This window comes from Haematobia irritans, chromosome 3, assembly GCF_050003625.1.
Source record: "Haematobia irritans isolate KBUSLIRL chromosome 3, ASM5000362v1, whole genome shotgun sequence".
NCBI lineage: Eukaryota > Metazoa > Arthropoda > Insecta > Diptera > Muscidae > Haematobia > Haematobia irritans.
This window is the reverse complement of record NC_134399.1, coordinates 63,190,288-63,217,378: the sequence shown is the minus strand read 5'-3', so window position 1 is coordinate 63,217,378 and position 27,091 is coordinate 63,190,288. Positions and strand designations below refer to the sequence as shown.

Here is a 27,091-nt window from a genome sequence, read left to right as displayed (position 1 = left end):
TGTACGTTACTGATTGATACGGTCATTTCTGTGATTGCAGACATTTCATTTAAAAATTAATTGGATCAATTAACTTCGTGATTAAAGACACAAAAAATACTTTTTCTGTTTTTGTAAATTTCTACACCAATTTGCATTGTAAGTTACCCACACCTACACATACATTTTCACTTTCTTAGTTTAAAACTTTTGTTTCCCAAGTCTAATTAATGCAAAAAATTCGATCTTAAAGTACATGAAAAACATCTAATTAGAGACAATTAAATGTACCATGAGCTTGAATAGTGTATACGCCTCAAAACTAACTCATTTACCAATAGCCTCCGTGCGCATTTTATATAAGACATCCCGTTTGTCTAAATGATAGAGAGCCAACCCAAAGGTTTAGGCCATCATCATTGCATCGTTTGTTAATTATGAATATTCACCGCTATATACGAATGGAAGCACATGTGCATTGTATTTTGCATGTGTGAATTAATGGTAGTATTGTGCCATGATGTCTGATTGATGGACTAGCTTTCGATGTTGAGCTCTCAAAATGATTTGGTTGATTTTGAACTGTTGGGAGTTCACATCATTATTAAATCGGCAACACGTTTGATTTTTTATATCGCCCAGTGGTAAAATCTGTTAGGCTGGAGAACAATCATGCAAAAAATTAATTTATTCTCTTTTTGTTGCTAAAGTTGTTTCTATCGGGCAAAAAAAATTCTTTGGTTAACCAACGAGTACCATAAACAAAGATTAATCTGCCTTTAAAGTAACAAGTTTGCCAAAAAATGTTAAATTTTGGACAAAGGGGGTAAGAAATTTCATGAATTGAGTAATTCAAAAGATAGAAATCTATACTCGCTTATCTACAAATGTTTCAAATGGTACGGAAGCCGTGCCACGACCGTTGTGGGTTTTGGAAGTTCTAATTTTCTGGTGAACCAAATTCAGAAACTCCCAAAATGATCATCTTTATTGAACTGGATTCAAGAACGAGAATTTGTCGCTTTGAATGGGCTATGGAGTTTGCACCTATCCATATTCTCATACACCGGTTCCAAAGATTTTGTCTTTACCCTAATAATTTTGGTATTGATTCCGAGACATAGAAGCGAAGAATTCAATGCTTTTATAACGCAAGTTGGGTTTTGCGCACTTGAATCTAATTTTTTCAAAGTTAAATTTTATTTTTTTTTCAAAGCCCTTTAAAATTCCTCTTCCAGTAGAAATTATGCTATATTTGAAGGAAAAAACATCTTTAAAATAAAGTGTTGAAAAGCATGTTCTATTTTAGAACACTTGGTTTGCTTTGTAGTAAAGTTACAAAGTTACAACAAATTATAGGACAAAAGTCAATTTGACTTTAGTCAAAAAAAAAATCTATCATGTTATTATACCCATTTTGAAGTCGAATCACTTAATTATAAAGACAAAACGACTTCATTGAAAAGTTTTTCGACTTTTGAGAAGGAAAAAAACTTTATACCATAGTAATGCGTTTTATGCTAAGCAAAATTCGCTTTCGAATTTTAAGGACAAGAAATATTTGGCCTAACGACAATATTGTTTCTGTGTACAATCCGTTTTAGTGTCGAATATTTTTATCGGCTTATATCTATATCTGCAAACTGATTTTTTTTTTTGATTCAATCACAAAATAATTGATCCAGTTATTTTTTTAATAACTGGATCAATTATTAGCAGAAGTTAACGTATTTGATGAATTGCAGAAAATAGAACAAAACTTTCACAGTAAAATACTTAATTTAGAAATCAAGGAAACTATTATGACTATAAAATCAACGAAAAATAAACATCAGAAAAATAAAGCCTTGATAAAATCGACTCTCAATGACGAAGAATATGAAAAATTCACTAAAGGACAGGATTTAAGATATAGAAACATTATATCAACAACTAAATCGACACACAACAAGAAGATAAAGACATTAAAAAGAAACAAAATGGAAGAATACAATTTCAAATTTAATTCAGATTGGTTTGTGAATAAAACGGACGTAGAATTTCCCGAAGAGAGCAAATGGCTTCTCTCCCTGGGCTCAAAATTCGCTTTGCCAGTGGACAAAAGCAACTTCTCTGCTATAAAATTGATAGCAGATTTGGAACAGTGGGTACAAACAATTAGTGACGATAAGGAGAAAGACATTGTTCGGTCAAAAATTGCCAATAGAATACTAACTCACAAAAGAACAAATAAAAACAACTTAAAAGAGAAATTTATTCTCAACATATACAAAGATACAAAAAACTTTCTTAAGCGACACGGCAAAAATATAATTATTACAAAATCGGATAAAGGCAACAAAACAGTTGTTATGTATAGAGATGACTACAAAAATGGAATGCGAGAACTTCTAGATGATAAACAGACCTATAAATCTTGTAGAACGGACCCAACACAAAAGCTATTAAGGAAAAATAACAAATTAATAATGGAATTCTACAAACAAAGCTACATCTCAAAATACGAAAAATTCCAGCTTACTTCAAATTCAGCTACGGCTCCTCGTCTGTATGGACTTCCAAAAATTCATAAACCAAATATGCCACTTCGCCCTATCGCGTCATCTTTCGAAGTTCCATGTTACAACTTGTCAAAATACATTGGAACGATTTTGAAGAATATTATATTGGAAAAATATAACATAAAAAACTCACTAGAACTTAAAGTAAAATTAGACAACATCTATCTGGACGAAGACGACATACTTATATCTCTCGACGTGGTATCATTGTTCACCAATATACCGATTCATTTAGCAATTAAAAACATAATGACAAAATGGGAATCTCTCCAGAATCACACAAAAATACCAAAATCGCAATTTCTAAAAGCTCTCCAATTTTGTCTCAATGACAACAATTATTTCATATTTGAGGACAACATCTACAATCAAACTTATGGAATGCCAATGGGAAACCCGTTATCTCCAACTATAGCCGATATTATTCTGGACACTTTATTGGAATCGTGTTTGACAGAATTGGATCAACAAAATATACACATAAAAATGATCACATAATATGTAGATGATCTATTTGCCATAATAAAGAAGAAGGATGAGCATAAAATACTAGAAACATTCAACAACTATCACAAAAAAATACAATTCACACTTGAAAAAGAAGAAAATCAATGCATTCCATATTTGGATATAAAAGTTTATAGAGAGAAAAACAAAATAATAACGGATTGGTACGCAAAACCCATTGCATCTGGTCGTTTAATAAATTTTCATTCAACCCAGCCTATAAGGCAGAAAATTAACACAGCAAATCAACTAATATCCAAAGTTATCACTCTGAGTGATAAAAAATTTCTACACAAAAATGTTAAAATAATTAAGAATATATTAACTAATAATGGTTTCCCTATAAACATTACAAATAATCTAATTGACCGCACACTTAATATAAATCCAACAAAACAAACCGAAAAGAACCAATCTGGCAACATCAAATATTTTGGAATTCCCTACATACCCAAACTTACAGAACAAAAACATTTACAAGATATCATAAACAACAACGAAATAAGCTTAGCACACAAGCCAAACAAAACAATAGCCTCTCTATTCACACAAACAAAAACCAAAATAGAAATAACTGAGCAAAGCAATGTGGTGTATGAAATAACATGTACTGGAAACTCTACAGAGAAATGCGGTAAATGCTATATCGGCACAACAAAGATAAAAAAAGAAAAGATGACAACAGCATTGGCTCAACACTGCATAGAGAACAACCATAATGCAGATCTACGAAACGTAAAAATATTGGACAAAGAGAGAAGAGAAAATAAGAGATATACATTAGAGAGTTTACGTATACAACAAAAAACAAGAAGTGCAATAAACAGAAAAGAAGACAAAGACAATGCTAACGCCAACTACAGCATTGTATTGTTATAGTTTAGTCGGTTACCATCTGTGATAGCAACATAAGTTTTACTGTGATATTAGTTTAAGTTAATTATTTTTGCAATTACAAAGTATGTGTTTTATGTCGAATTCTAGTAATATCGTAATAATTGGCGTATTTGTTTGCAAATGTAATTGACGATAGATTGAATGTAAGTGAAACTTGTACGAAAATCAATAGAATGTATGTTAAGATCTGATATATTTCACTATTATATTGTTACCAGATCCAATAAAAAAAAAAAATCATCCCTGATGAAGCTGGAAAAAATCCCAGCGAAACGTTGGATGAAAATAATGGAATAATTCAATATTTGTCTTATTCGCATTCAAAAATGACCTTGAAAGCCCAGAGGAAAAAATATATACAGTGAAAATAATAGTATCAATCACAGTTTTAATTGGGCACAAAAAAAAACTTCAATTAAATTTTTAATTGATCCAATTTAAAATGTAATTGATATTGATTGTAAAACTCAATTATTTGTTTAATTAAAAAGGTAACTTGACTTAGTGTTTTTAGTTTGATTAACAATCGATTGTGTGAAATAAATTTTTAATTAAAAATTAAAAAAATGTCCACCATTTTTATACCCACCACCATAGAATGGTGACGGGGGTATAATAAGTTTGTCATTCCGTTTGTAACACATCGAAATATCGATTTCCGACTATATAAAGTATATATATTCTTGATCAGGGAGAAATTCTAAGACGATATAACGATGTCCGTCTGTCCGTCTGTCTGTCTGTTGTAATCACGCTACAGTCTTCAATAATGGAGCAATCGTACTGAAATTTTGCACAAACTCGTCATTTGTCTGCAGGCAGGTTAAGTTCGAAGATGGGCTATATCGGTTCAGTTTTTGATATAGTCCCCATATAAACCGACCTCCCGATTTGGGGTCTTGGGCTTATAGAAATCGTAGTTTTTATCCAGTTTACCTGAAATTTGAAATCTGGAAGTATTTTATGACCATAAAAAGGTGTGCCAAAAATGGTGAGTATCGGTCCATGTTTTGGTATAGCCCCCATATAGACCGATCTCCCGATTTTACTTCTTGGGTTTATAGAAACCGGAGTTATTATTCAATTTACCTGAAATTGGAAATCTAGAGGTAGTGTGCCAAAGACGTGTGCCAAAAATTGTGAGTATCGGTCCATATTTTGGTATAGCCCCCATATAGACCGATCTCCCGATTTTACTTCTTGGGCTTATGGAAACCGCAGTTTTTATTCAATTTACCTAAAATTAGAAATCTAGAGGTATTGTAGGACCACAAATACGTGTGCCAAAAATTGTGAGTATCGGTCCATGTTTTGGTATGGTCCCCATATAAAACGACCTCCCGATTTGTGGTCTTGGGCTTATAGAAACCGTAGTTTTTATCCAATTTCTCTGAAATTGGAAATCTAGAGGTATTTTAGGACCATAAAGAGGGGTGCCGAAAATGGTGAGTATATGTCCATATTTTAGTATAGCCCCCATATAGACCGATTTCCCGATTTTACTTCTTGGGCTTCTAGAATCCGAAGTTTTTATCCTATTTGCCTGAAATTGGAAATCTAGAGGTATTTTCGGGTCATAAAGAGGTGTGCCGAAAACGGTGAGTATCGGTCCATATTTTAGTATAGCCCCCATAAGAACGATCTCCCGATTTAACTCCTTGGGTTTCTAGAAACCGTAGTTTTTATCTGATTTGCCTAACACATTCACCATACCATTATGAATTTCTTGTTTTCAACTAACTTAGTCTTCCCAGTTTAATTGATACATTTAAATTATTAATTAAAAATATTCAATCATTGACTTAATTTGCTTTGTTTTTGTCTTGATTAAAAACTTAATTATATCAATTAATTTATTATTGAAAAAATGTTCAACATCACTCAACTTTTTAATTGGAAATATTTGGTGAAATTTTGTCTGTGTGGATATTCGTCCGTTTACGGAAGACTCCACCTTGGAATCCATAATTTGGTACTTTTTTCAGTTACCTTTTTCAGTTTCTGTCTTCAAGTCCTATCAAAGTCTTTTAAAAATGTATTAACATAAAATTAAATTAGAACTTATGCTATGTTTCAATTAAAAAACGTCTTTAAAATAAAGTAGCAATGTCGTCAAGATACAAACAGACAATTTCATTATTTTGCAGAATTTTTCAAAATTATTACAGCCAAGTCCAACAAAAGTTTCTTTCATGTAAAAATACTTATTTTTAAATCGAATCACTTAATTATAAGGCTTAAGCGTATTTTGAAAAATGACCATTGCTACCATACTTTACTGCTTACATAATAATTTTATACCATGTAGCCCATGCGTTTGTTTTTTATTTCTTGCAAACTGCATTCTTTGCGTTAACGTTTACAATTTAGATCTTGGTAATACTATAGGGAAGTAGTATTACCGTATACTTTTGCTAATCTAATACAATTTCCAATTTAAAGGAATTGCGTATCAATTTCGAACTATGCTAATTCCAAGAGTTGAGATTTTTTGGTCGGACGTAGCACAAATACTATAGATCTGATATAGAAACATCAAAATAATGTTTCGATAATTTTTAAAATCCACCATTCGCTAAGCTAATATATTTGAAACTATTCTAATTACAAATAAGTATCCCTTTTCTTTTATGAGCTTAGCCGCTGCAAATGTACAATAAATTTTAGTCTTCTTGTGAAGATGACTCTAGTTTGGCATCTTGTTGGTTGATTTGGTAGATAAATAAAGATAGTAAATATCAACATTTTCCCAAATTATACACTTTACCAAAACAAAAATAACGATGGGAAAAATCTACTGCAATCCAATAAAAGAAACACTTCAAAATGCACCATCATGATGAAGATACAGAGGTAACTGTCAATCAAATCTATGGGATTCTCTGCAGCAAATGGTGTGTGAGTATTTAATATGTATGTATAGTGAAGCTGTGAGAGAGCCTGCTAAAATTGCTGCATAATAACACTTATCAAGTCACAAATAAAAAATAAAAAAAAAACCATTGCAAATTCGAAAACGTTCGTATGTGGTAAAATTGTTTATAACTTACTAAATTGCCAGCATCAACAATAGCAACAAATTTATACAAACAACGATGTGAATGAACAGCTTAAAAAGTAGAGGAAACCTGACAGCATATAAATCACAACAAAAAAACACTTGCGATGAGTTTTGTTACTTAGCAAAATCGAAATAACCATGAATTGGATGAATCTAGGAAACTGGGAATGGAATAGCATTCATTTATAGCTATAGTCGAATTTTAGTTATACCCTACTGCTACTACAAAGAAATCGTAAAAACTGTCATAGCGGCAAACAAAAGATTTAAGACACAAACTTGTTTCAAGGAAGAAATTTATGAAGTATTGTATTCCAAAATGCAAAATGTAATTATGTGAGTGTAGGGACCAGAAAATATGTTCTCGTATTACAGTTGTGGACTGTGGCGGACTCATGAGTGTTTCCCACTTTTAAGTTGGGCTCAATAAAATCTTAAAGCAGAGCGAAATTCCATTTTACGATCCTGGTTTTGTCTTCTGGTAAGATATCGAGCATATGCGATATTTTTCCTACTTACTTCTAAGTTGGGCTCAGAAGCGTTTTTATACCCACCACCATAGAATGGTGACGGGGGTATAATAAGTTTGTCATTCCGTTGGTAACACATCGAAATATCGATTTCCGACTATATAAAGTATATATATTCTTGATCAGGGAGAAATTCTAAGGCGATATAACGATGTCCGTCTGTCTGTCTGGCTATCTGTCTGTCTGTTGTAATCACGCTACAGTTTTCAATAATGAAGCAATCGTGCTGAAATTTTGCACAAACTCGTCTTTTGTCTGCAGGCACGTCAAGTTCGAAGATGGGCTATATCGGTCCAGGTTTTGATATAGTCCCCATATAAACCGACCTCCCGATTTGGGGTCTTGGGCTTATAGAAATCGTAGTTTTTATCCAATTTGCCTGAAATTTGAAATCTAGAGGTATTTTATGACCATAAAGAGGAGTGCCAAAAATGGTGAGTATCGGTCCATGTTTTGGTATAGCCCCCATATAGACCGATCTCCCGATTTTACTTCTTGGACTTATAGAAACCGCAGTTTTTATTCAATTTGCCTGAAATTGGAAATCTAGAGGTATTGTAGGACCACAAATACGTGTGCCAAAAATTGTGAGTATCGGTCCATATTTTGGTATAGACCGATCTCCCGATTTTACTTCTTGGGCTTATAGAAACCGCAGTTTTTATCCAATTTACCTGAAATTGGAAATCGAGAGGTACTTTAGAACCGTAAAGAGGTGTGCCAAAAATGGTGAGCATCGGTCCATGTTTTGGTATGGTCCCCATATAAACCGACCTCCCGATTTGGGGTCTTGGGCTTATAGAATCCGTAGTTTTTATCCAATTTGCCTGAAATTTAAAATCTAGAGATACTTGAGGACCATCAAAAGGTGTGCCGAAAATGGTCCGTATCGTTCCATGTTTTGGTATAGCCCCCATGTAGACCGATCTCCCGATTTTACATCTTGGGTTTATAGAATCCGTAGTTTATATACAATTTGCCTGAAATTGGAAATTGATAGGTATTTTAGGTCCATAAAGAGGTGTGCCACAAATGGTGAGTATCCGTCCATGTTTTGGTATAGCCCCCATATAGACCTATATCCCTGATTTTACTTCTTAGGCTTCTATAATCCGAAGTTTTTATCCAATTTGCCTGAAATTGGAAATCTAGAGGTATTTTCGGGCCATAAAGAGGTGAGCTGAAAACGGTGAGTATCGGTCCATATTTTAGTATAGCCCCCATAAGAACGATCTCCCGATTTAACTCCTTGGGTTTCTAGTTTTTATCCGATTTGCCTGAAATAAAATAAATAAATATGCTCGTATTTTAGGCTCACAAAAACGTGTATTAAGTTTTTATCGGTCCATTTGGTAATGCCTCCATATAGACCGACTTCACTTCTTGAGGGCGCACTGATCATGAAAAGTGCGTAAGATATCAGAAACCGAAGATACATATTTAAAAAAATCTGATGGGTTAAATTCTGCGCTAACTCTTAGGCTTGAGGTAACTGTCGGCGCGATGGTGACCGCAGTTACACGCTAAGGAAAACAACTGCCACATTTGAGAAGCAATCCGAAAGAGCTTCATCATGATATCGTGGCAATAGACGAAATATTGATCTATTGGTACACACTATAGACCTCCTTGGTCTATAGTCAAACCTACAGGCTATTATTTTTGGACGGTGAACATGTAACACCCAGCTAATGGACTCCAAAGGATGTTAAAACAGTCTCATCGACCGCAGACAATCGTTTTATGGGTTCACAAGGTTCGCATCTAAAGGAACGAAATTTAGACAAACGAAATTCATTTTTCTACAAATTATTTCCCTTGAAGAGCAAGTAAAACCGAATTTATGACATGATTTCAGAGTACCTGGTGCAGGGTATGGCGATCACAGATCTGTTCTACGCTTCATGGTTGGAAAGATTTGCGAGCGGATTGAATCGTCACTTGGCGAGAAAAAATGTGTTATTTCTCTATGATAAAGCACTGGATTACACTTCCTGCCACGCAACTTCATTATGTTTCCAAACATAAAAAGGTCATTCGCTGATCAATATCTTGTTTTTATGTGGTATCAAAGTTTTTTAAAAACATGTTAACGACAACTTAAATTCCCAAATCCAGACTCGATTTCAAGTATAAATCTAGGCTTTTCAGCCTCTCCTATTTGTGAACGCTTTTTTGCATTGTAGTCAAGATAAATCAACAAATTAAAGAATTGTTAAAGCCAAGGTCAACATAGTCAAACAAAATTTTCTTTCATGTAAAGATACTCATATTTCATTGCAAAATGTATCGACTTTGGACACGGAAAAAAACTTTATGTCAGAGATATGCGTCTTCTATGCTAAGCAAAATTCGCATTCTGAAATCTTTGACAATCTCTTGAAAAATATTTCAAATCGGGTATATATTGGGATTTTTATGTTTTGGTTAACGCATTTATAAGTGACTTTTATACCAGAAATATATCATAATAAAAAAACCTAAAAACCCTTTACGCAAAACCTAAATTAAAAACTGTATTATAATTGCTTCTTTGGTTAGAAATCAATACCAAAGTCATTAAAACAAAAACAATATCTTTGGATCTTAGGCTTTTAAGTGTAGTTCTATGTTCTACGTTATGCAGAAGACTCTCTCAAAGATATCTAATATTGGGAGATTGGTTTATGGGAAGCTACAAAGATAGTAGTACTAATCAACTTTCGAGCGATGTGGAGGACAATATAGTTTCCTTAACTAATAATGGGTCTTCATCGCGGAAAATAGCCAAGGAACTAAATATAAGTTAATCTCCCAAAGTGGAAACCAGAGGCCGCCGAAAATTGTTGACCGAAGCGGACGCTCGCATTATGATGGCAGAAATGAGGCAGAACAAATCCGTAACGCCGAAAAATATCACTGTTGCCAAAAATAAGCAAGTTTGTGAATGGACAGCAAGACGAGCGCTCCACAACATTGGTTATGTTTCTGCAGTAAAAAAATAAACCTGCATTGTCCGAAAAGAATCAAAAGGCGCGAATGAAATTTGCAAGAGAGCATAAAAATTGGACGACAGATGACTGGAAACGTGTTATCTGGTCAGATGAATTAACATTTAACCGTTTCCAATCGGAGAGTAAACAATATTGCTGGCGTCATCCTGGTGATACCATTGAACGCCACCATGTTAAGCAAAGTGTGAAGCATGGTGGTGGAAGCATCATGGTTTGGGTCTGCTTCACTTGGTGGCACATTGGCCCATTGCAGAAAATTGATGGTATAATGAAGAAGCAAGACTACCTCGCCATTTTGCAGATTCATATTCCCGAGTTTGTTGACAAGAGTGCCTATCCTGAAGATGAAGTCGTATTTCAACAGGATGGTGATCCGAAGCATAGTGCAAAAATAGTGAAAAAATGGCTTAGTGAGCAAAAATTTCAAGTGATGAATTGGCCAGCGCAAAGCAGTGCTGCCGCTAGTGAAAAATTGAGTGAAGTAGATTTTGGAAAAAAGTGGAGTAGATTGAATAAAATTGAAGTAGCATACATTTTTGAAAACAAAACAATAGAATTCATTTTATTATACCCTCCACCATAGGATGGGGGTATATTAACTTTGTCATTCCGTTTGCAACACATCGAAATATTGCTCTAAGACCCCATAAAGTACATATATTCTGGGTCGTGGTGAAATTCTGAGTCGATCTGAGCATGTCCGTCCGTCCGTCCGTCTGTTGAAATCACGCTAACTTCCGAACGACAGAAGCTATCGACTTGAATCTTGGCACAAGTAGTTGTTATTGATGTAGGTCGGATGGTATTGCAAATTGGCCATATTGGTCCAATTTTACGTATAGCCCCCATATAAACGGACCCCAAATTTGGCTTGCGGGGATTCTAAGAGAAGCAAATTTCGTCTGATCCAGCTGAAATTTGGTACATGGTTTCAGCATATGATCTCTTACAACCATGCAAAAATTGGTCCACAAATTGGTCCATAATTATATATAGCCCCCATATAAACTGATTCCCCGATTTGGCTTGCGGAGCTTCTAAGAGAACCAAATTACATCCGATCCGGCTGAAATTTGGTACATGGTGTAAGTATATGGTCTCTAACAACTATGCAAAAATTGGTCCACATCGGTTAATAATTCAATGATTATAACCGCTATGTTCATCGTAATTAAAGGAATTGGAAAAACAATTAGGTAATATGGGGAAAAATTTAAAAATTTGAAGCAGAACAAAAAGTGAAGCAGATTTTTGGAAGAAGGAGTGACGAAGTAAATTTTGTGAAAATGAAGCAAAATACTTCGATTGAAGTAGTAGCGGAAGCACTGGCGCAAAGCCCCGACATCAATCCGATTGAGATTTTATGGTCAATCGTGGGAAGACGGCTGGGATTGTACAAATCAGCTCCATCAAAATTAGAAGACCTGTGGGAACGAGTACAGCTTGAATGGCAGAATATACCAGATGAAATTATATAGGAATTGGTTGAAAGTATGCCAAAACGTATAAATATGGTATTAAAAAAAGGGTTATGGACCAAGTACACGCAAAAAAATAATTCTTTCCTCCCAAACGAAATTTTAGACAAACAAAGCTCGTTTCTCATTTGCTTTTCGCTGTAAAGAAGTGTATTTGGAAGAAAAGTATATACTTTTTATGATAAACGTTTATTCTTTTCCAGGATGTAAAAACAATTTCATAAAGACAAACTCAAAAAAACAAAACATTGTTTTCTTCCTAATTGCATTTTCCCTCACATCTTTCTCACATCCACGAGGTTTTTTAGTTCTTAACACCTTTTCCTGTAATACCAAGTTATATTTAAGTTATATTTATATAGCATAGCTTGCGGCGCCCACGAACCGAATAAACAAAGTTTATTTAACAGAAACAAACATTTAGTTTGGCACCGTGGAGCAGTGGTTGCTACGTCCGACTTGCATGCCAAGGTTCCTGGGTTCGATCCCTGCTTCGACCAAAGTTTTTTTGTTTTTATTTAACATATATTCCAGATATGTTCGGAAGATTCCGAAAAAATGTTCAACATTACATTGTAGTATATTAAATTTTGAACTGTAAAATATGTCTTATTAAAGACCTAAAGTCAGAAAAGAACAGTGTTTGATATAAACGAAATGGACTGTGTTGTTGTTTCAAAAATAACTTTTTTTATTGAAAAAAAATAAAAATTTTGTAACAAACGAATTTTTTTGGTGGTAAAAGTTTAAAATTTTCGAATCAATTCAAAAAACTCTAACAAAAGAAAAACGTTTTCGGTACACGTTTTCCAAACGTTTTTTTTTTTTCTTTGCGTGTACTAGAAAATGTTCCAAATGACACAGATATAGAAAAGTGCAAAATTGACTACATGCAATTTTTTTATGTTTATTTATCTATCTGAATTCTTTACTTTTTGTTTTGAGTTTTTTGTTATTTTATTTAGAATTGAAGAAGAAATAAAGGAAAAATAAAATTATTTAGAGGTTCTTTATTACTGCTTATTTTATTCGTTTAGAATTTAAATATTACTAATAACAAAAATAAGAGACTAGAACTTGTAAAACTCCCGAATATGGCTATGTTTTGTTCTGAAATTCGCTACAGTTCGCTAACCTGAACATTTTCGCTAACGTGAACTCTCTTGTTTTTAATTAGTTCACATTACCGCGAGTGCACTGTATTTAGATGTATTACACACAAAGAAAATTTCATTAAAATTGAGCCAATGAAAATTTTTCATTGATATAACGAATCATTTTCATTAATACAATGAAAATATTCGTTAATATTACTAAACGTTACGTTGATTAACAGAAAATTCGTTATAATAACGAAAAATTTCGTTGTATTAATGAATTTGTTTCATTGGCTCACTTTTAATGACACATTTCTTTAATATAACGAAACTTTTTCTACCGGTGTACAAACAACACAATCAACGTTTAATATGTCCCTCTGTTGGTGGGGCCATAAAAGCTTTTCATGGGCTATCACAAAAATCTCACATACATTTTATAGTAACATCATTGAAAATAATTCAACACGACTACAGGTCTCCCTTACACTAAAGAAAAAAAAACATTCTCTGATTTTTTCAACATTACCGGCAAGCCACACCAAAGTCTAACACAAGAAACCAATGCTTCTGGCCCTATTTCAATTTTCCTGAATTTAGATAAAGCAAACGCTACACACTTAAGTTACAATTTAAGCAACTGCTGTGGAAAAATACTATTCTTCCTCTTATGGCAAATGTCATATTTGTCTCACTGAGACAGGGTGTTGTTTGTCCCAAGATTTTCGTTTTTATTTTATTTTTTTTTTTTATAAAATTTCAACAGTTATATATGGTATTTTCGCTTTTGTACTTACACCAATGTGTTGGCCTTCGACAAATAATTGAGGTACTTGTATGATTTCTGAATGCATGCGCTCTTTAATTTCCTGCTGGTACTCCACACTCATGAAGACATCACGTTCTTCGAATTTGACCAGTAGAGTTCTTAGGATTTGTTTGACATTTGAACATTTGGCATAAGTGTCACGTATGATGCCCATACTTGTGGTATACAAAACCACTTTGCCTGAGTCTTTCTCTTTGAAATTCTGGAATGAAAAAAAAAATTTAAGGTGGTATTTATTATAGTTTTGACTATTTTTGTATATTTTAATAGTTTTGTAAATTTAGTTTTGATTTTTTAAATTTTAATATTAAATGAATGTTAATTAAGGAATAAAACTATATCTATAGATTAATATTTTCATCCCAAAAAAAATTGCCCTTGGTATTAATTCCGAGCCAAAGAAACGGAGATGACACAAAATGTTTTCCTTGACCGTTTTGTACTTATAGTTAGGTGATGCGACTTAAAAATGGGTATCTCTACATGAAAGAAAATTTTGTTTGACTAAGGTCAACTTGACTTTAATAATTCTGAAAAATTCTTCATAATTAATGAAATCGTCTTTAAATATATTGACTTTTTGTATCTTGTTATCACTGTTTTTTAATTTAGTTAAATATGAATGCGGTTTTTAACATCGGATAAAAAAATCGATTTCGATTAAGTTAGCGTGTATTTCTTCTAGCGATATTGAATTAGGTATGTTACACCCTCAAAAAAATCGCTTCTCTAACATATGTTCCAAACATATTTTGCAGGAAGCACATATAATATTGGATACTGCCGAAACATTAATATGTTTATTTTATGTGAACATATTATATGTTTGGAAGCATTTTGAGCCCAAAAATATTATATGCTTGGAAGAATTTTCCCATAAGAAGATTGTACTCATTCCCTCACATAATTTCCACTTCCACGAATTTTTTTAGTTCTTGGCACCTTTTTCTGTAATACAAATAATGTCTAAGAAATTATTCAATTTTATAAATTTTTTTAAATTTTACCTTTCGCCTGGGCTACGTACTCGTAGCTGTTATAGTCAATTTATAAGTTACATTTATATAGCATAGTACGCCCACGAGCCCATGCAAACATAACATTATTTAACAGAAACATACATTTGTTGGCCACGTGGAGCATGTCTGCCTTGCATGCAAAGGGTCGTGGACTGAGCTTTTGGTAAAATATTATTTTTTTATTACAAAAATAACAATTTTATAACAAAAAACTGTTTTTGGTATAAAAGTTTGAAATTTTGGAAGGAATTCAAAAACTCTAACAAAAGAAGAACGTGGAGTCGAGTATAAACATACATAAATAATTTTATAATATACACATAAATTTATTTAGGCGTGAACAGTTTTTTACTAGCATTTAACACCATTTTAAATGCATTTAAAACTTATCGTGTTTTGTACTTAATTTCATTTTTAACTTTAAGGCCGGTATTATGTTGGCATTATCGCTCTAAAATGACCCCGTTTTGCCATATACTTTTCTTGAATAATTCATTTTAAAGAAAATAAATTTTTTCAATTGTTTTAGCTGCAAAACTCGATCTTAATGCCCGCTTTTATATTTGAAGGTGTCCGTCAACTCCTCTTGGACTACTTATTAATAAAGAGGAACTAAACTTTGTTTTTATACATTTTACTGTTTAATTTTTCACTATTTACTAATTTTTTCATTTTATTGTCCCAACTCTAAAAAGAGTATAGTGCCCTTTCGTTATTTTTATGAAGATCCCTTTGTAACTTTTGTTATTTTCCACGGTTTTTTTTTTTAATTTCCTTTGCCTGAATATCTTGACTTACTCCTCGTACGTTGCGATTTCTTTTAACAAACCAAGAAAAAAAATTGTGCCCATAATGCCAAATGATAAAGAAAACACATGTCCACACATACATAAAATGAAAAAAAAACATGCCCGGTTCCAAAGATTTTGTCTTTACTTTAAAAATTTTGGAATTGATTCCGAGCCAAAGAAGCGGAGAATACAAGTAAGGATACTTTTAAGACACAATTCTATTTAAAATTTGGGATTTGTGTACTTGCTTATAGGAAGCAAATTTAATTTTTTCCCTTTTTCAGCTTTTTTTCTTCATATACTATCAAAGTCCTTTAAAAACGAGTTAACGACAACTTTATTTTCCAAATTCAGACTAGACTTCCAGTAGAAATGTTGCTACGTTTCAAGTAAAAAAATAAAGTGTTGAAAAACATGTCCTATATTTGAACGATTTTTTGCTTTGTAGTCAAGATGCAAAAAGACAACAAATTTAAAGACAATTTCAATAAATTTAAAGAATTTTTCTGAATTATTAAAGTCAAGTTGACCTTAGCCCAAACATTTTTTCTTTTATGTTATGATACCCATTTTTAAGTGAAATCACTTAATTATGAGGACAATACTTTTGGACAAGGAAAAAGTGTAAGTAGGCATTTGCGAGTAGTAATCAATTCCTTATTATCAGTTAATTTTTTTGTTGCTTTTTTATATACATATGTCAAATTGTTTTTGTAACGTAGTCTACATATTGTAGTTCCCAACGCTGTTTAACCTAAGATATATACCTAGTATTAAGGTGCAATTATATGTCAAGTTTATGCAGTCCTAGTTAGTTTTTAACAAAAATTAGAAATCAAATATAAAATAACTCAAATATATAAGTTCGAGGATTAAAAATTGTTAACATAAAAATATATATTATTTAAATATTAAATTTTTAGTTGCAAATAATTAAACTTATTGGTTAATAACCTGCGTTAGTAGGCATTTGAGAGTAGTAATCAATTCCTAAATTTTTATATTTATATATCAAATGGTTTTTGTAACGTAGTCTACATATAGTAGTAAGATAATAGTAATAAGGTGTAATAATGTCAAGTTTTTGCAGTCCTTGATTGTAGTCCTAATTATTTTTATAATTTTTTTAAAGTAAATTTAATGTAATTCTTTATTTTGAGTATCCCTGTAACCGTATATAGCCATTTCGGCTTGGTTGTAAAATGAGTTAAATAAATAAAAAAAAACTTTATATTAGAGAAATGCGTCTTCTATGCTTAGCAAATTTTGCATTCGTATTTTAAAGACATGAAATCTTTGACCTCACGACAATATTTTTTTCAGTGCAAGGCGAGAACACTTGCTGTTTTTTTTTTTCAAATGTCTATTCTCTTGGTTCCGAATGTCTATTCTCTTTACTCCGAATACTCTTTCTAATATTCAAATTAAATAATATTTAGACTTAAGCATATCAAATTTTTGGCCTTATCATAAAACAGTTTTCCGAAACAACATACAAACGGTTTCACAGAAATTGCTCTCTTTTGATTCTCTCGCTGTGTTATGTTGATATCTTTCGTCAACCCTCCCGGTTTCCATTATTTTAATTTTACCTTTTGCCGGAAGGGGATTCGAACAGCGGACCACACAGTTTGTAAGGATCAAAGAAGTAGCTGATCAATTGCCCAAGGAAAAATAAAATGTTAATTTTGTAATAACAAGCAACAACCACCAACTTAATTCAATATCGCTCCCTGTTAAATAGCGCTCCAAGCTACTAAACACATATATGTTTATAGGCTATTTCTAAATTAATATATGTTTGCATCCAAGTATATTATATTTACAAACATTTTATGTCCCAAACATAATATGTTCTAACATATTAACATATATGTCCCAAACATGTTATGCTAGTTTATGAACATTATATGCTTGCACTCAAAAATATTGTGTTTAAAAATTTGTGTTCCAAACATATAATGTTTATAGCCAAACATATGAAAAACAGTCTTTTTCATCCGTGTAGGATATACTATTGAACGATTTAATTAGAAAAAATTAAATCACACATTCTTCAATTTATTTCATAAGAATTGCATCAACCAAAAATGAATGACTTATATAGGAGGCTCTAAGTCAACTATTTTCCAAAAGCTAACATGAAAATTCACCACTTTTACTATATACATTCGTACGTTTTCCACATAACATTGAATCATTGAACCTTGAAATTAGCAACAGATGTAAGTACCCATCCATAAATCTGAAGACAATACCACTTTCGCTTAACGGATATCTGACATGCAATCTGGAAGAGAAAAAAACTACGTGAATTCCTTATAACCCAATATGATGCGTCCAATGTCAATTCCCATACATGTGACAGCAAAAACAAAAACTACCAATTTAAATTTAAGTTAAAATTTTCTTTTACCAAAACCAAAAATCCATTTGAGAAAACAGGGCCTAAATATGAGCACACTAATTAATAGTAAAGCCCAACAGCAATATCTACAGCCTGCTCATTTGCGGAAAGAAAATTGCGTGTAAGAATTCAATTAACTGTGTTTTTTGTACCCCTAGTCGATGTCTTTATTCGAATATGAAGTACATACCATTTTGGGGGGTTTATGAGGAAAATGAATGCCCAATATAAGTGTGTTTGATTATGTATGTTTTAATTAATTGAGAGTGTGCAAACAGATTCAATGACTAATTAAAGCAAGAGTTTGCTTTTTATCTCCACCACCCTGGGTATTACTCAGAAGGGGCATCTCCAATTGCATTTTGTCGGATGTCAGTACTCTAACTGGGAGGTTGGTGCACCATATAATCATCATCATAAGATCTGTTTCTGTTTTAAAAATATTACCATGGTTGTTTTTCTATTTTTGTATTAATTAATTAATATAGTCTTTTTGCAGCAACCTGGTGCGCAGCTACAACAAGAGCAAATCGATGTGTAAAACATGTAGGTAGGGATGCCATTTAAGGATTTCCGAACTCCTTCAATTCAATATTGAAAGTAAAATTGGTTTCTCTTATTTATATATTTATAAACATTGATGATTTGGCCTAGGCTGGGGCGAGTAATACATCGTGTCGACCGCATGTATGTTGTAATCAGGCTGTAGCCTTCAATAATGTCTGATATAGCCCCCAAATAAACCGATCTCCCGATTGGACTTCACAGAAATCTAGAGGTAATCAACGTCCTCAAATAGATGTGCTAAATATGGTGTGTATCGGTTCATATTTTGGTATAGCATCCATATAGACCGATCTCCCGATATGACTTCTTGGGCCCACAATTTTTATCCGATGTGCCAAAGTTTCAAAATCTAGAGGTATTTTATGTCCACAGTAGGTATGCCGAATAAGGAATGTATCCAAATGGATCCAAAGATGCTGTTTCTTTAAAATAAAGACATTTCTAAGGAACCTACTATATCTACACCCAGAGAAATGGTTGGTTGGATTTCGAGCAGGATAACAGAAAGATAGTTTAGATAAATTATTTTTAGTTATGTGGATCATATATCAGTTATTTCCTTCGATTGGTCCTTGACATAACCAATAAAATGTCTATGGAATCAAATGCTAGTACTAATGACCAAATATTGGTTGTTATATATCAATTCATTAAAAACAAATTTCATTCTGTTCCGTTGTGTTGACTGATTTATTTTTCCAAAGTGTCGACAAAACCAACAGAAAGTGTGGACAGCAGTTAATTCGGTTGTGTTAACAGATTTGAAAGCTGATCTAATGTAGACTATGTTCCATTTGTACGCATCAGAGGTCAAGGAACAGTCGGATGAATGGATTTAATTCCTCAAAATGTTGACAATGAAGTTTACATATCGTTTTGGCGATGAATGGATTAGCAGTACTCAGATTTTATTCGTATATATATATATATATATATATATATATATATATATATATATATATATATATATATATATATATATATATATATATATATATATATATATATATATATATATATATATATATATATATATATATATATATATATATATATATATATATATATATATATATATATATATATATATATATATATATATATATATATATATACGAATAAAATCTGAGTACTGCTAATCCATTCATCGCCAAAACGATATGTAAACTTCATTGTCAACATTTTGAGGAATTAAATCCATTCATCCGACTGTTCCTTGACCTCTGATGCGTACAAATGGAACATAGTCTACATTAGATCAATCAATTGTTTCAGGTATCTCATGCGCTATCAAACCAGTCCGTCAATCCTAGCTAATGTATTTATCTCATTTTTTCCGCAGTGGTTGACGTTTTTGGGAGGCCCGGACGATGCTCAGCAAAAACCATCGGGGTCTACGAGGAAACAAAGCTATTGGAAACTTCAAAAAAGTTTATTTATGATTTATCGCTCGATATATATGTATTAGAAGTTTAGGAAAATTAGAGTCATTTTTACAACCTTTCGACTAAGCAGTGACGATTTTACAAGGAAAATGTTGGTATTTTGACCATTTTTGTCGAAATCAGAAAAACATATATATGGGAAATCGGGCGAAAGCTATATATGGGAGCTATATCTAAATCTGAACCGATTTTGCTGATATTTTTCAAGTTTTTCGAGACTCATAAAATATTCGGATGTACGGAATTTGAGGAAGATCGGTTGATATACACGCCAGATCGGTGATAAATATATATGGCAGCTATATCTAAATCTGAACCGATTTTTTCCAAAATCAATAGGGATCGTCTTTGAGCCGAAACAGGACCCTGTACCAAATTTTAGGACAATCGGACTAAAACTGCGAGCTGTACTTTGCACACAAAAATACATCAACAGACAGACAGACAGACGGACAGACAGACGGACAGACAGACGGACAGACAGACGGACAGACAGACGGACAGACAGACAGACGGACATCGCTAAATCGACTCAGAATTTAATTCTAAGCCGATCCGTATACTAAAAGGTTGGTCTATGATTACTCCTTCTTGGCGTTACATACAAATGCACAAACTTATTATACCCTGTACCACAGTAGTGGTGAAGGGTATAAAAACAGGAAATCGCTCAATTAGTTGTGGGTAATAAATCCAAATTGGTAAAAATCGGTCAATATTATTTTGTAAGAGCTACATGTAAGTCCAAATACGATCGACTAGTACAACAAAATTTGAAATTTGATTGACATTGGTTAATAAATCAGAGTATTATGGCCAAATAAATCTGAACCAATTTGTATAATATTTTGCAGGTATGATTGATACCACAGACGGTTATCTTGTCCAAAATTTGAGTACGATCAGTTAATAAATGATGTCTCTATGATCAAAAGTAAGATTATTAGGGCGACATTTGGCAAAATCGGGCGATACATATACATGGGAGCTATAGCTAAATCTGAATATATATATATATATATATATATATATATATATATATATATATATATATATATATATATATATATATATATATATATATATATATATATATATATATATATATATATATATATATATATATATATATATATATATATATATATATATATATATATATATATATATATATATACGAATAAAATCTGAGTACTGCTAATCCATTCATCGCCAAAACGATATGTAAACTTCATTGTCAACATTTTGAGGAATTAAATCCATTCATCCGACTGTTCCTTGACCTCTGATGCGTACAAATGGAACATAGTCTACATTAGATCATTCAATTGTTTCAGGTATCTCATGCGCTATCAAACCAGTCCGTCAATCCTAGCTAATGTATTTATCTCATTTTTTCCGCAGTGGTTGACGTTTTTGGGAGGCCCGGACGATGCTCAGCAAAAACCATCGGGGTCTACGAGGAAACAAAGCTATTGGTGGAAGTAGAAACCACGGGAAGAAAGGAACCACCGTATACATTATTTGTCGACGAGAGATTTATTTTCCTATAAAAGAAATCCAATCGACCAGTACTTCTCTTTACGCTGGCTCATAAAGGAGGACAATAAGTAACGTTTAACCATAAGCCATATATCGGTTAGTTTCCGATAGTAGATGGAACCAAATAAATTGGTTGCCACAACAAATTTGTTTTCTTTGTGTAGCTTTAAATCTAGGATCAATAATTAAAATTTTGATATATTAATAAAGCTAATCAAGTACGTTAACGTTTTTTAATTCAAAAAAAAATCATTAAATTGAAGATGCAAAATCTTCAAAATAAGTCTGGGCCTATATTTGAAGCTTTTTATACTAAACCACATAGGTTAGAAATATTGATTTTAGACCCCATAAAATATATACCGATCGACTCAGAATCACCTCTTGAGTCGATCTAGCGCTTGGTGTCCGTCCGTCCGTCTGTCCATGTATTTCTTGTTCGCAGGATTCCGGTCGCAATTATTAACCGATTTTGATGATATTTGGTACAGAGTGTTTTTTGGGCACAAGGACGAACGCTATTGAATTTGGAAGAAGTCGGATCAAATTTAGATATAGCTCCCATATATATGTATTGCCCGATTTCGACAAATAGGGTCACGTTGCGCTTTATTACTCACCGATCGTCGTCAAATTTGGCACAAAGTAATATTTTGCAGCACCCTTTAAGTATGCAAAATTTTATCGAAATCGGTTCAGATTTAGATATAGCTCTCATATATATGTATCGCCCGATTTTGCCAAATATGGTCATAGAACCCTTATTTATTAACCGATCTTATTCAAACTTGGTTCAGTCTAATATTTTATAGTGCTAACAATATTTGTAAAAAATCATCGAAATCGGTTCAGATTTAGCTATAGCCTCCATATATATGTAGCGGCTGATTTTGACAAATTTGGCCGTAAAACTCTTATCAACCGATTGTACTCAAATTTGGCTAAATGTAATCTCCTATAGCACTAACTGTATGTGCAAAATTTCTTTTATAGTGCTAACAATATTTGTAAAAAATCATCGAAATCGGTTCAGATTTAGCTATAGCTCCCATGTATATGTATCGCCCGATTTTGCCAAATGTCGCCCTAATAATCTTACTTTTGATCATAGAGACATCATTTATTAACTGATCGTACTCAAATTTTGGACAAGATAACCGTCTGTGGTATCAATCATACCTGCAAAATATTATACAAATTGGTTCAGATTTATTTGGCCATAATACTCTGATTTATTAACCAATGTCAATCAAATTTCAAATTTTGTTGTACTAGTCGATCGTATTTGGACTTACATGTAGCTCTTACAAAATAATATTGACCGATTTTTACCAATTTGGATTTATTACCCACAACTAATTGAGCGATTTCCTGTTTTTATACCCTTCACCACTACTGTGGTACAGGGTATAATAAGTTTGTGCATTTGTATGTAACGCCAAGAAGGAGTAATCATAGACCAACCTTTTAGTATACGGATCGGCTTAGAATTAAATTCTGAGTCGATTTAGCGATGTCCGTCTGTCTGTCTGTCCGTCTGTCTGTCCGTCTGTCTGTCCGTCTGTCTGTCTGTCTGTTGATGTATTTTTGTGTGCAAAGTACAGCTCGCAGTTTTAGTCCGATTGTCCTAAAATTTGGTACAGGGTCCTGTTTCGGCTCAAAGACGATCCCTATTGATTTTGGAAAAAATCGGTTCAGATTTAGATATAGCTGCCATATATATTTATCACCGATCTGGCGTGTATATCAACCGATCTTCCTCAAATTCCGTACATCCGAATATTTTATGAGTCTCGAAAAACTTGAAAAATATCAGCAAAATCGGTTCAGATTTAGATATAGCTCCCATATATAGCTTTCGCCCGATTTCCCATATATATGTTTTTCTGATTTCGACAAAAATGGTCAAAATACCAACATTTTCCTTGTAAAATCGTCACTGCTTAGTCGAAAGGTTGTAAAAATGACTCTAATTTTCCTAAACTTCTAATACATATATATCGAGCGATAAATCATAAATAAACTTTTTTGAAGTTTCCTTAAAATTGCTTCAGATCACAGGGAGTAGAATTAGCATTGTTACTATGCGTGCCAAATTTGGTTGAAATCGGTTCAGATTTGGATATATCTCCCATATATAGCTTTCGCCCGATTTACACTCATATGACGACAGAGGCCAATTTTTAACTCCGATTTAGTTGAAATTTTGCACAGGGAGTAGAATTAGCATTGTAGCTATGCGTGCCAAATTTGGTTGAAATCGGTTCAGATTTAGATATAGCTCCCATATATAGCTTTCGCCCGATTTACACTCATATGTCCACAGAGGCCAATTTGTAACTCCGATTTAGTTGAAATTTTGTACAGGGAGTAGAATTAGCATTGTTGCTTGCTATGCTTACCAAATTTGGTTGAAATCGGTTCAGATTTAGATATATCTCCCATATATAGCTTTCGCCCGATTTACACTCATATGTCCACAGAGGCCAATTTTTAACTCCGATTTAGTTGAAATTTTGCACAGGGAGTAGAATAAGCATTGTTGCTATGCGTGCCAAATTTGGTTGAAATCGGTTCAGATTTAGATATAGCTCCCATATATATGTTTTTCTGATTTCGACAAAAATGGTCAAAATACCAACATTTTCCTTGTAAAATCGCCACTGCTTAGTCGAAAGGTTGTAAAAATGACTCTAATTTTCCTAAACTTCTAATACATATATATCGAGCGATAAATCATAAATAAACTTTTTTGAAGTTTCCTTAAAATTGCTTCAGATTTAAACGTTTCCCATATTTTTTGGTACTAACATAGTGTTCCACCCTAGTGCATTAGCCGACTTAAATTTTGAGTCTATAGATTTTGTAGAATTCTATCAAATTCTTCCAGATCGAGTGATATTTAAATTTATGTATTTGGGACAAACCTTTATATATAGCCCCCAACACATTTGACGGATGGGATATGGTATCGAAAATTTAGATCTACAAAGTGGTGCAGGGTATAATATAGTCGGCCCCGCCCGACTTTAGCCTTTCCTTACTGGTTTAATAATGGACTCAATATTAGTTGCATACTACATACAGGTTGTGGCAAGACTCCCATAAACATGTACCCCTTTTTGTTCTTAAATGTGAAAATGCTGTTTATCACCCAAACCTATACCATTGTTACCCCACAAACAATGTCTACGAATCCAGTAGGAATGGTTTAGGGTATGATATAGTCGGCCCCTCCCGACTTTCTACTTTACTCACTTGTTTATCTTAAATCTAATCTAACAATGATTTCATAAAAACAAAAATGTTTTTCTTTACTTTAAGGCAAGTTTACCTTCTTTCAAAGACGTACGACTTTAACGGAGGGACAAAAATGTTCAAGATTTGTTTCCTAAATTTAATGAAAATAATTTTTAAATAATTTCATTTAATTAAAATTTAATTATTTCAAAGAAATTCGTCGTTAGTATTACGTAAATACATACAATTTAGTTTGCATAATCTTTCATATTAAATCAATATTTTTCAAGTGCAGGTTCAAAAACGAAAGGAAAAGAGTTAATAAGATCCTCATATATACTGGTCTCCTGATTTAATATCTTGAAAGTATAGAAGGCGCATTTCTCATCCAAATTGCATGACACTAGAAGTAACATTTTTCGATTTTACTTCTAGAGCTCATTGGAGGAAGGTGGGAAAAAACTACAGAATTTGGATTTCAAATCATATGAAATGCGTCATTTCATCGGATTTTCTTGCACACTTAGACGCTATTTTTAAAACTCCTCTTAACCTCAAACAAAACGGGTTGTTCTAAATTAATGTAGAGTGTCTATCATCATATCCTCCTGGTATTCTATATATTTGCAAGTAACCCGCTACGACGAAGAGTTGTCAAGGCCGTCTATACTTGTTTTAATAAGCTTTAAGTTGATTTAAATTTTGCTCATTAGGAAATAAAACTATTTTTCCGTGTACTATCTTTAGAAGATATGTTTTATATGGAACTCATAGTGAATGATACATCAGCGTGTGCTGATGTGTAGAATACACAAGTTTTAAAACTTGTGCATTCTACACAGGTACTTCTAAACTGAAATTCCTTCGATATTTTAACCTAAATAAAAATCACATATCCCATCGATATCCCTAAACACTTGCCTCACAATGTATAAAACGTATAATTTGTATCTATGTATATTATTATTTCTTGCATTTATTCAATATTTATGCATAGCTACATTTTATTTATATTACAACAAGTTGCTTGTTTGAGATTGTTAATGGTACTTTATGTATACTCCCCATCTGTGACTTCGCTCATATTTGTTTACCTTGAATATTTCATTACTTGAACGCCTTCTCACAACCACTCAATTGGCTGGCTGGAAATGAACACCATTGCCGTTGTCCATTTCTATGATAAATAGCTTCAATATTTTTGTATGGTAGTGCTAGAGTTGGTTCATTAAGTTTCATAAAATCAGGCTCTCAGGCTTGAAGGCAAGCAGGCGGTTTAACACCGACAATTTGCTAAACAGGCACTCATAACCAGCACCAATCAAGCACATTGAACCGGCCTTTTAAGTCACGAATCAAGATCATGGTTAACATTAAACTCTTGTGGGGGTATGCGCATGCTGTGAACAAAAACATTTTTACTCCTTTGAAATTCAAAACTTTTTGTGTACGGTAAGGGGGATGGATATAAATAATAGAGAGTATGAAATTATTATGATTATTATTATGAACCGGGTGGTATTCACAACATAGATGGTCTGTCGAAAACTTCGATGTATTTGACATACATTTATGACGCATTTTACAACACTGAAATAATAGTTGACCTAATGTGAACGATTACTCAACCTATTATAGCCCAGCGAAAAAGTTGGAATTTGTTCTAAAGCACGACTTTAAAAATACAGCAATCCTATTGAATTAGTAATCATTAGTAATCATTTTGGTAGATAAGAACATTAAAGGTACATGCATATGGGAGATTTATGTCAATCCACAAAGAAATGCCTGATATTAGGAGTTATACTTTATTTTTCACCTAAAGGGTTAGTTGCCTCTAATATTGAGTCAATTTTTAAAATGGTAGAAATCGCTCAATTTGTGGGGGTAATGTATTCAAATTTGTGAAAATCGGTCAATAATTTTATGTAAGATGTAAATAAGATCGGCATATATATGAAAATTTGAAATTTGAGTAACATTGGTTAATAAATACAATAATAAAGTAATCTAAATCGGGCGATACATATATAAGGGAGCTAAATTTGATCCGATTTTTTCAAATTCAATAGTGTTCGTCCTTGTCTCAAAAAACATTGTATACAAAATTTAATCAAAATCGGTTAATAAAGCCTGTTTTCAAACTTC

General features: G+C 32.7%; 1 protein-coding gene across 2 annotated transcripts in view; it reads right to left on the bottom strand.

Annotated features, from left to right (window-relative positions):
• LOC142229305 (uncharacterized) overlaps positions 1 to 27,091 on the bottom strand; it is a 247,698-nt gene that overhangs the window by 13,058 nt on the left and 207,549 nt on the right. For both annotated transcript variants that reach the window (XM_075299854.1, XM_075299855.1), the window contains exon 3: positions 13,901 to 14,134. In XM_075299854.1, coding sequence (XP_075155969.1) covers positions 13,901 to 14,134 — 234 coding nt within the window. The remainder of the gene's footprint in view (positions 1 to 13,900; positions 14,135 to 27,091) is intronic.